At 33.0% G+C, this 11949-nt stretch overlaps 1 protein-coding gene across 1 annotated transcript; it reads right to left on the bottom strand.

The window, feature by feature from the left end:
• Positions 1-3279: 3279 nt before the first annotated feature.
• Positions 3280-9371, bottom strand: LOC141720319 (tubulin-folding cofactor E). Its single transcript, XM_074522661.1, has 15 exons — positions 8906-9371; positions 8623-8793; positions 7689-7735; positions 6819-6962; positions 6667-6741; positions 6131-6240; positions 5892-6034; positions 5738-5799; positions 5266-5373; positions 5114-5148; positions 4552-4614; positions 4172-4263; positions 4006-4082; positions 3847-3924; positions 3280-3625 (listed from the first exon to the last, which is right to left on the bottom strand). Exons 1-15 carry the CDS (start codon positions 9192-9194, stop codon positions 3527-3529), a joined length of 1593 nt encoding a protein of 530 aa, XP_074378762.1. The 5' UTR covers positions 9195-9371; the 3' UTR covers positions 3280-3526.
• Between the last annotated feature and the right edge of the window lie 2578 nt (positions 9372-11949).

The following is an 11949-nucleotide window of genomic DNA, read 5'->3' as shown; positions in this document are numbered from 1 at the left end:
AACTCCAAAATTGTCTCTGTTTTGGGTTACTCTCGATTTTACATCAATGCACCCATCAAAACCAAAGCGTTTCCTCAACTTAAGTATACTGAACTCAATTCTATACTATGCCTAACATTCTGGAGCTTGGGTCTCCTACGGCCTCACAAATGCTCACTCAAAACACTCCAATCGTTTGACCAAAACTTTAACTCAACACTCAAGCTAAACTATCCTTCCTTCCTTAAACCCATTCGACTCTAAACACTCCACCACAAGGATCAACAAAATTAAATTTCACTCCCTCTTATTCAACCTACCATCTACTAAAGAGATCATTCCATGCTCTAAAAATCGTAATAACCAATGATATATAAATACAACTATGCAAGCATGACAATTAACTTCATTTTCGAACTTAACATGCATGTATTCGAATTTTTAACTTCAAACCAAGTCATGATACCCACGAATTATGCTCCCTTAACAACTTATCATACTTTAATGTAACAAGGCAAGCCATTACCTAGTGCATGCAAAGAAATATCAAGACTAAAATCTCACAAATTTGAACATGTAGCCATGAAATTATTTAAACTTGATAGTACTCTACTAAGACCTTTAGATCACAACCTAAAACTTACATGCAAGCATTTATATCATTATATGTCAAGCAAAACGTGGCATGCATGAGTTTATACTAACATGCAAGACTTGAAAATATTGGGATCATTGACATGCATGAACTTAAATCAAGAGATAAGCTTGGAAACATGGTTTTTACACTAAATGCAAAGAAAACAACTTAATTTAGCTCCATTCGGCTCCTTTTTAAGCCATTCCCAAATGGTGAGGAGGGGTATGGTGTGAGTATAACACTTCACACATCATTACCTTCTCCAAAAATAATGTATCTCATGGTTTGGATCTTAAGTTCATAAGAACCAAAGTCTTCCACTTCAGTTGTTAACTAACCTAGGCATGCAACACTTAATCACTTAAATTCTTGCACAAAATATATAAATCTACCTTGAGCAAAGGTAGGAGAGTTAGATTACACTAAGATCTTTAAGAATTGAATGAAATTTGAGTGTGTGTGTGTGTGTGTGTGTATTTGTTTGGATTCGGCCGAGAGAGAGAAAGAAGGGAGAGAAGAGAGAGAAATAAGTAGCTTGGTTGAGTGGTTAATCTCTAAAAATGAATCACTTGATGTGGTTTTGTATTTTTATGTGCTACGTGGATAGTGGAGTGGGTAAGTACTAAACTAATCTTCTCCCAAAACAATAAGTTTTTGCATGCAAAGTTATTCTAGTAAATTGGTCAACAGAAAGAAGTTAGTGAGGTTGGAAATGACTTTGGTACCTCTCTATCCAAAACTCTCCTTTTGGATGTTCAAATGCATGCAAGGGCAGATGGGTAATCAACAAATCTTTATTCACAATTCTAAATATCATTTAAAAGAATGACTTTTATAAATAAAAATAAAATTTCATAAATTATAAGAATTATACTATAAAATAGCTTGGAATTTTAAAATTTTTATAAGATCACTTTTATAATTTTAGAGAAAATATATTTTTGAAAAATAGATTTCATCAACTTATAAAATCTTGAAAATCACACACAAAATTGCAGATAAAACACTTTGCGCATCGATTTATAATAATCTGCTATATTTGATCGCATAAATATTTAATTGACATATATTCGTGCAAGTTTACAATAATTACTCACAAATATCCCATATTTAATTGACATATATTTGTGCAAGTTTACAATAATTACTCACAAATATCCCAATACGACTCAATTACAAGTACTTAAATTCCGTAACAAGAACCCTCCCTGCCACCGACATCACCAGCTTGCAATAATGCCCTCTCGGTTTTAATGACATTCATAAACTCAACTACAGAGGATTCACCCACGATCAAATCTGGCCTAATTATCCATACTAAGGAAAGGAACAGTTGCTATTAGCAAGACCCCGACCAAACTCCCTCCGGAGACATGACTGCTACGCTTCCAAAGTTCACGTAAACAACAGAGTCAGCTTCTTTAGAGTCCAGCCACTGGAGACATGTTTTTCCTCATTTCCAGAGACAACTGTTGAGGGCCTATTGTGTATACTTTGCTAAACATACAGTAAGACGAGATGCCTTCTTCCTCCAGATCATCCAAACTTTGGAGTACAAGTCCTGTACAATTAGTTGCTCTCTCAGTAGATTCAACTAGAAACTTAAATAATAAATCTTCTGTCAGCTACAATCGAGTTGACACTAGAATTGAATATCCTACTTTCCTTTAAATTGATTAAATCCCATAAATGCACAGGCAGCAACTGTAAAAAAGCAAGACAATAGGAATTCCAAGTGAATGAGCAGCATTAGCTGTAAATGGCATGAAACCATCGGAGAGGATGGAAGTGACCTTATAGATTCCACAATTGAGTTTTGTGAGGAGGTCCTGAAATGGAGGCAACCATGAGCCTGGATAAGGCATGCAAACTACATGAGCCTGCTTCCCTGTTGCTGTTAAAAAAGAATCCATAAGTTTTTTTTTCTGTTGATTTTCTGGTTTACTATACGATGCAAACAGGTAAAGGATTTTGGAGTTGATTAGTTCTCACTATATACTAAACTAACTCTTCGTGATGCTGGATTTCTCAAAGTGTTCTCGAAACAGTTCTCAAATAATCAAATTATGAGGTGTTATTATATAATTGATCAAAAAATCATAAATGAAATGAACCTCTCATATATATATGAGTCTCACATAAAAAAGCTGACACGTGTCGTTTGTGAAAGAATTTGAAATCCATTTCGGGGTATGATAAATACATTATCATAGCTGATACTTATTGTTTAATCTAGATTAAAAGAATTTTCCTTGTATAAACAATGGCCTCATAATGGGACTAATGTAATAGAAAAAAGTTGTCGTCCCACGACTTTCAAGTTTAAAATACTTGAAAATTTGATCTCTTTTGAGTTTTTGACAAACGGATAAATGCATGCTACACACAAGACATGCATGACAGGGATTTAGCATTCGCTGAGAACGATATATTGGAGAGGAACATGATTTACTAAGATATATGTGGGGGGTGGTTTCTAAAATGTTTTTGAATTAAAACATGTGTTAAGACATGTAAGACGTGAGCTTGCACTTCATCGTGATCCCCCTCACAAATTGTCCAAGCTAATAGTTTGATGCGCGACCCACATTTTCCAACTTATATTCTCCAGCAATATATTTTCAAATTCATGTTTTAACTCTCAGAATTTATGCCATGGGATAGAATGTCCAGTGTTATATATTGTTCAAGTTCTAATACCACTGACAATAATACAAGCCACCAAATGCCATGGATTGCAAAATGCATATAGACAACTTCAACATATCGTGACTCTTTCCCTTGCAGTACTAATATATGAGATTCATGTAAAATAAATTATCTTGCCCCATGATTGCTGAAACTCATCAACAAAATCTGACATTCAATTTCTCCACTGCTTTGCTGTCCGAAACAAGATCTGGCTTCATGCTACTTCTCTTCATCTATCAAAATGGTGGATTCATTGCAAACTCCAGCATCAATCAAGGAAGCCATATCATCATCGAGCAATGATGGCAATGGAGACCCCTACAAATTGAAAGTGATCTTATTTACTCATTTGCATAAATAATGCATTACTGTGAGAATAATCATCAATGTTGTCCTCTATGCTACAGAAAAACAGATATATCGGTGCACGGTTCTGACAGACTGGACATGAAGTGGAAGCCAGGGAAATGGGCACCGTACTTTTAACTTAGTAAACGGTTAGGATTAAAAATGCCTAGCTAGTCGATATTGGTATATACCTCCTCTTGAAGAAACAATATTGGTTTTATCAACTTGAACTTTAAAAAGCTCCCACAGAGATTCTTTAGCTTTCCGACCTAGATTAAGGGTAAGCAGTGTAAGCTATATTTTTAAAAATACACAAAAATGAACTGGATTTACGAGATAAGAATATTTACTGTTGTGCTTGCTGGAAGCTTTTTTGTCATCAGGGGCTTTTCGGCAATTGATGGTCCAACACACTTCAAAGTGATCGCTATGAAAAAAACGAATTATGTCATATGTTTTAGTATATTTATTGCAGTAGTCCCCGAAAAATCTAGTCATGGAATTTAAATTACATACAAATAAGGCCAGAAGCCATTTTCTGCGGGCCTGCTGCTTGACTTGATGGCCTTTCATCTTCAATTCCATGATGTGTTTTAAGCTCAGAGAACCTTTACTCAAATTTTAAGCCATTCGCAACAATAAGCATTTACATGTTTTTTGAAATAAATAACTTGCAGTCCATGTCAGATGGTTTACAGGTTTTATAAACAGGCTTTCAGAATTTTATTTTTTTTATTTTATCTCTTTGCTAACCAATTCCGGTGAGAAATAATTGACTGCAAAGAAATAAGCTCCAAAAATTTCACTAAGATCACGGACTCCAAATACATATAGATGATTACTTATGTGCCTCAGGCTTTTATATTCTCATCGATGGTGGATATACAGCATATTACCGTGGATGAAGCCGATTTATTTCTTTCTGGCTGCCTTGCTTTGACATCACTGAGCGTACATAACTGCAAGGAAATATTAAGTCAGACAACAACCAAATACTTTTTTTCCTTTTTATGGGATAAGTAATTAGAATGAAATTCGTCCAAAAATTATCAAAAAAAGAAAAGGTTATAGAAGACGGAACAGATTCAAGACTTTATGTTTTTGAGAATTGAAGTTGTAGGTCTAGTAAAATTCTAGCAGGATCTATATGCGAATAAACTTGTTTTCGAGTGAAAAAACTACCTTGAAGGCTTTTCTTTAGAGTCCACTCAACTTTGGAATTAGACTTAGGTGTCACTAAGAGGGTAGTTATATTTTCTTATATCACCTCTACAGACACTTAACTGCCTGCAAGATCAGTGATGCCTAGTTTATTAGATTTTAGGTAAAGCACGTCATGTTTGATAATATATTTAAGAACTTCAGACAGTTCAAGAATTAATGTAAAGTCAAAAGGACATTTATATAAATATTGAACTCATAGAAGTTGCATATAACATTATACAGAAATACAAGTACCGAATCTCAGAGTCTTTCCTTTCCCGGGGACTTATCTGGAAATGCAGAAAACAAAGATACATCAAATCCAAATACCACGGAAAGCAATGAGTCAGTTAAACATAGTTATCAATATATCGCAATGCGTCAGGTAAACATACTTATCAATATACCTCACTCCCATTTAAAATATGAACTTTTCCTAACCGGGCAATCAGAACATATCTTGCAATACCACCTTTTCCTGGATCAGTTACAGCATTCTCTGACAGCCTAATATCCTTGTTCACAAAACAAAAAAAAAATTAGAAGACCTTGATTAATGGAGGAAAAAGGAAAAATGAACTGTATCTCCAACTGAACAACAATATGCTTAGTTTATACCCAAAAAAAAAAAATTAAGGAAACCCGAATTGGGCTGGTGATAAAAAGTCATCTATCGCACAGACTATTAGTTGGCCAGCATTGGAGGCTTACAAGGATTACCATTATTTTCAAACACGCCATCCACACACATCATTGACAAATTAACCTCTTGCTGGAAAGAAATACTTCAATAGCACCACAATTTACTCTAAAATTCATAAACACATACATATAAAGAAAGTAACGCGGAAGTTAAGCAGTAGATACACTAAATCTTACCGTTAATTTTGGAAAACTATTAAGTGAGTCAACAGAAGCTAGATCACCAATGTCATTACCACCTGGATATGTAACATAAGTAATTAACCGGCAATCACAATCAATTAATACAACTAAAACTATGTTCCACATTATAAAGGAGTTCCGGAATTACCTAGAAGAAGGCAACACAAATTTGGAAAAGGCACGACATTATTATCAAATGATTCACAACCACTGGCCAATTTTTGTATTGCATCATTATCTGGGTACCGTATGCAATTCAAACTATTCTTGTTCAGATGGAGCTGCTCCAAGCTGAATGGAGAAACTAAATATTATGTCACAGAAGAAAACATAAACAAGAAAGGTTGTAACAAACAAGTGATAGGCAAAAAAGTTTCTTGAAGATACCTAGGTAGCTGAGACAGCTTCAAGATTTCATTCCAATCAGCTAGGCAGTTATCCTCCAAATTGAGAAGGCGCAAATAATTAAATCCTTGGACAACCGTGGAAGATGTTGGCTACAAATTTTTCATTTTTAAAAGAGAGGTCATATATCGGATAACTCAATAATTGAGCAGAATGTTTTATACACCATACTTTGACCTTTTTATTTTAAGCACATAAAACAAGAAATGTTCAGATAAGTTGCGATCTCTTGTGTTTCTGTACTATGTGTTTTGACTTTTGGACTACACTGGATTGTCGTTGGACCTAACCTGCACTGACATACATGTGTCTGTCCAAGTTTGTACAAAGTATTAACCCAAAGTTTATGGTATTACAGATAATAAAAAATTTAAAAGATATTATTTAAAATCAGATTCATTGCTGATGTTGAGCTCAAGGAGCAGAAAGGTAAATGCGCTTTTTATACTCCACATTGTTTTGCAAGTACATAATTGAACTTCCTAGTTACATTTCCAGGTGGATAAAAAATCACAAACCTGTATAATCCTCACTTTGTTTCCCATCAGATGCAACTCTTCGATTACTGGAAGCGAATTTTTAAGTACTTCAACCTTCAAAGCAAACAGATTATACCTTTAACCTAATAGTTTAAAACTAAAGAAAAATATAGATAAGCATGCCTGCTTACTTGGCTCCAGTTTAGGCCCGTATTATTCAAAACTAGAATTTTAATGCTCTTCAACTGCAAACCCGCTACATGATTTGACATTTTATTACAAGATAGATTTAAAGCCACAAGAGCTGGTAATTCATTACAGATGGTGCCAACATCCTGCAATAACACCAACACCCAAAATTTAAAAGTAATCCCAGCTTTTAGCCAAGTAGCAGCTCAAATTTAAAAAACATGAACTTAAAGAATCATATGCGCCATGAATAGTGCAAAGTTTCAGATAAACCACTTATATTTAGCATAATTCACAAACTTGACAGCAAGGCTTAGAACGTCCACAGACATAAATAGTAAATTCTCCTAATCGTAACAGTAGTGTAAAAATTTGCCTATAATTCACAATTATTTACTAACGTAACAAAGTAAACAAAACACTGCAATTTACATCCAATGAAGCATTAATCATTTAAATTATAATTAACTTAAAAAACAGCAAATCCAGCTTGTTAAGGGAAGAAAGTAGCTATTGTGTTGCCAATTCATACACCTATCCGGAGTTTTAGTTTTAAAAACTCCAAAGACTCAAAAGTGCTCCTGGGGTACAATACTCGGTTTCTTTCTTTAACAGCCTGATAGATACATATTATGATCAAAAACTCCAGCATGCAACTTAAAAGCCAAAATTCATCTAATACAATTTAATGAATTGCTCAGATAGGATAATTTGCTAAAGCAACTAGTTGATACATTTACTCCTACGAAACTGACAAGTGTTATATGCACTTTTGGATACAAGAGGATACAGAAAATACTTCAGCTAAAATTGGCTGAAATTTATTCACCAATACAGAATAATGAAACACAAAAAAATTGTGGAAGACATACTTCCCATTCTGAAAGTAAATTTCCTGTTAAGTCGAGCTCCTTTAGATCTGCAAGTGACAGCAAGACCAACCGTAAGCAACATTTAAATTCAATCATCAACTCAAGGCAAGGCCAATAATTAGGGCGGAGAGGCATTAACTAATTGCAGTATCAATTAATCAAGGGACAACAGGGAAAAACAAAAACTACAGTAACCTAGATAGACAGTCTGGTCCAGGTAAACGCTCCTCTAATGAAATCATAACTAGAATGGAAGATACATTACATGATCCTGTAATAGAGAATAAAAACATTCTCATCCCTTTCATGGAGGACCCTTGAAGTCTTGCACTATGGAGCAATTAAGCTGTACCAAGAGATGATATACCAGGCACAAACTTAAAATATAGACTCTGACATCTAATTCTAATTTAAAATGACATGCTCGCTGGAAGGCTTAATGTAACACACATTTAAGAGATAAAATGACACAGATATTATGATTCAAATTTGAAGGAAGACTAATGGATCAGTAGTTAACTTTTTATACAGCGTTCTAGTAGCATAGTATGAAAGTAGTAAATGTAGTTGGAGCCTTGGAGGGTTAGCTGATACCTTTTAGACAAGAAACACACACAGAGTTGTGCAAACATTGTGGGTTCAGAGTTCTAAACCAACAATTGTAATTAATTATGCAGTACACAGTGTACTTAATCTCAAACTTTGTCCATTAGTGTCACATTAAAGGTTTAGATTCAACAAGTATGCATATGACTGTAGTGATTGTGGATTCTAAATAGGTATAAACCATTGATCATATTCTTGTTATACCAATAGTAGTATGTTGACGGTTTGACAGTACTATATTTAGACCAAATGTCCATCTTAAAGTAGAGACAAAACATTAAAATCCCCAAAAAGGGGGCTTACTTGGGAATAAATATTTATAGCTTACTTGGGATAGTAGCACCAAGTTGAGAAGGAGGTCCACAAGAGCTAACCCCTAAATAAAACAATGATGCACTTTTCAAATCCTCAAACCGGTTAAGCTTGTCTTGAATTATATCTTTGCCCAAGAGCTGAACAGATATTCGTCTATTTGTAGCGGAAAGGACATACATTTCATCTGTAACAAATAATAATAATAATAATAATAATAATAATAATAATAATAACAATATAAGGCATTCATACACATTTCACCTATTTGAATTCACTAAATAAATAAATGAAAAGACCTTCTTCTTGTTGAGTGGAAGTTGATCTGTATCTAACTTGAAGAGCTTGTAAGAGTGAAATTCCACAACTCAACTTATGAGAACGAAGAAACGAAGCTGAAAGAGGAGAATGAGATTGAAAATAGCGAACACCATTAATGGAACCATCGTGTTTGCCTTGAGCAATGTCGTCCCATTCTATACCTACCCAATTACCAGAATACCCTTCTACTTCTCCCACATATTTAACTGTGCCAATTCTCCGGCAGTCTCCCACCGAGTGGACTCGCTGTCCCATCTTCAAATCCATCTTCTACTACCCGATCCCACTTTTATCATATCCAACTAAACATACCACAAAAATTCCACCGGACCGGCCTTACTTTTATCCAACCTTTAAATCGTCCCTTCTTTTTTTAAAAAAAATAAATCGTGCCGGTGTATATTATTGTATGTACTAAGAATTGAACACCAAACATTCGATTCAAAGATTGCAGGATGATAGCTAAAAATACCATTTTTTTTTAAATTTGTGATCAAAATACCAAATTTGAGAAATGCGGCCAAAAATACCGACGAAATACCCTTTCTCAGATTGGGTATTTGGAATATGCTTTCTCAGATCGGGTACATGCCCAATTACCCATTCTCAGATTGGGTATATGCCCGATTACCCATTTTCACCGGGTATTTCAACCAATTTTATTTTTTTTTAAAGTTGAAATACGCTTTCTAAGATTGGGTATATGAAATACGCTTTCTCAGATTGGGTATATGCCCGAATACCCATTCTGAGAATGGGTATTTCAACTAATTTTTTTTTGTTTTTTTTTTTGAAATTTTTTTTTTTTACAAAAATTAAAAAAAAAAATTGAGATACCCAATCTGAGAATGGGTATTTGATTGGTAAAAATGGCCAGGATATTGAAAATAGGTATTCTTGTCACTTAGTCCCAAAAAAATGTTATTTTTGTCATTATTTCAAGATTTCATATGACTTTTATTCTGCGTTTACTTAAAAACTCTTATTAAATAATTCATATCCTCTCATTTATCAAATTTTCTTTTATTATTTTAATTTTTGAGTAAATAAAATATTGGTTTATATTATTTACGTGCCTCTTTTTTTTCAATTTTCATAGTTTTATTATAAAATTTTAAAAATACCATCACCTCATATTTGTTTCATTCACCTCATATTAATTTCCAATTTATTTCACTCACTTCACATTTATAAATTCTTTTAATCAACCCCAATTTTATATATATATGGACGATGTATATATTTTTTATATATTTTATTAAATATTTTTTTATAAAAAAATAATATTTAAACAATTATAAAAATTTTAAATAATTTATAATTTTATTGATCAATTTTTTTACATTACAATATAATATATATTTTTAATTTGTCATTCATTTACATTATAAATCAATTTTAATATGATATGATATTAAAAATATGAGATATTATCAATATTTTTATATATTATGAATTAGTAGATTATTTTTTATTAAAAAATATATACTAAAGATACAAAATTAATATTTTTAATTATTTCCTGCATCTCACCACTTAAATTATCTAATACCGCTATAATAATATGTATGAAAAGAAAAAGAAGTAAGACAATTCAATGACAAGTTAAAATAATTATTTATTTTATTCAAAATTATTTCTCTATACATGTAAATTCGTTCGAGATAATATTTCAATATATATGTAGGTTCGTGCCTCGTACGGACTTTTACGCTAGTATTAATTTATTATTCGTATTTTAGCTTGAGTAATTTATATTACTAGAATCGAATCAGAACTCATGAGCGTGGACCAAATGTCGATTGAAATGGAGAGGTTTAAAGGAAAATAATGGCATAACGGAATGAATCAGGGGAAGCTCTGTTAGGAATATGTTGTGAACTTGATGATGAGTTAAACAAAACACCTTAATAGATTTAACTTAGTGATAATTGTACCTCTTGACGGATGATCTAATATAGTCCCGACAAATGAACTTTATAGTCCCGACGGATGACAATTTGACATCCATCGAGAAGGTAGCTTATGTAACAAATAAGTACTGTAGCACATTTCTACAAATAACATATTTTAGTCTAGTAGATTGTATAGGGTTATCTAAGTCATGTTGTCTACTAGATTGATATGTATAATAGGTTGACCAATTGTAAATATGATATGTCTTGTAATTATGTATAAGTGAAATAGAGTCAAGTGACAGATAGACTCCCGACGGATGATCTACAAGACTCCCGACGGATGATCAACAAAGCTTCCTATGGATAATCATCAAGACTCCCGACGGATGATCAAATTCAAGTAGCTGTTGACAGTGACAACACAGTCACATGCTTTGGGTGTTTGCAAAAGGAATGTGGCAACATATTAAGCAGGATTTTGAGAACAAAGAAGCATTACCATTTTCATGCAATTGTGAAAATATTCAAGGATGCTGGAATAGAGTAGTGAAGAAGCATGAAGTTAGACTAGATATGTTTTGTTTTATTATCTTGTCTTATTATCATGTAAACTTGGTGATATATAAACCAAGTGTAACAAATAGAACAATTAACTAAGCAAATACATTTTTCTCAGAGAAACATATCAAGCTGTATTCTGTAAGTATTTCTCTGAAGTTTATTTGTTCAACTTGTAAAGCAGCTGTGAGTTATTCCAAACTTCACAAAGTTCTCAATTGATATATATATATATATATATATATATATATATATATATCTAGTGGATACTTTCAAATCCACCAGAAAATTTTAAAAGCTTGTGTTTTTATTACTTAGTGTTTTGATTCGTACTACTCTTTTATTCCTCAATACTACAAATCAAACATTGTTATATGTATTAAGTTAGAACTATTTTAAAATCTTGAAAAGTAGCTAGAATTACATTCAACCCCCCTTCTGTAATTCTTGTTGTATTGCTAGGGAATAACAATTGGTATCAGAGCAAGCTCTTGAAGAACAAAGAGTATAAAGATCACAACAAACAACAAGATGAACAAAAAGGATGTTAGAGTAAAGATCCCATT

Source organism: Apium graveolens, chromosome 4, assembly GCF_009905375.1.
Source record: "Apium graveolens cultivar Ventura chromosome 4, ASM990537v1, whole genome shotgun sequence".
NCBI lineage: Eukaryota > Viridiplantae > Streptophyta > Magnoliopsida > Apiales > Apiaceae > Apium > Apium graveolens.
Note: the sequence above shows the minus strand (reverse complement) of the source record. Positions and strands in the feature narration are given on the sequence as shown.

Excerpts from the sequence above, each read along its gene's own strand:
- LOC141720319 (XM_074522661.1), bottom strand. The coding sequence starts at position 9,194 with ATGGATTTGAAGATGGGACAGCGAGTCCACTCGGTGGGAGACTGCCGG. Across the intron at positions 5,800-5,891 it reads TTTGTGTTGCCTTCTTCTAG|GTGGTAATGACATTGGTGAT; the intron begins GTAATTCCGGAA and ends TTACATATCCAG. Across the intron at positions 4,264-4,551 it reads ATAAATCGGCTTCATCCACG|GTTCTCTGAGCTTAAAACAC; the intron begins GTAATATGCTGT and ends ATTTGAGTAAAG.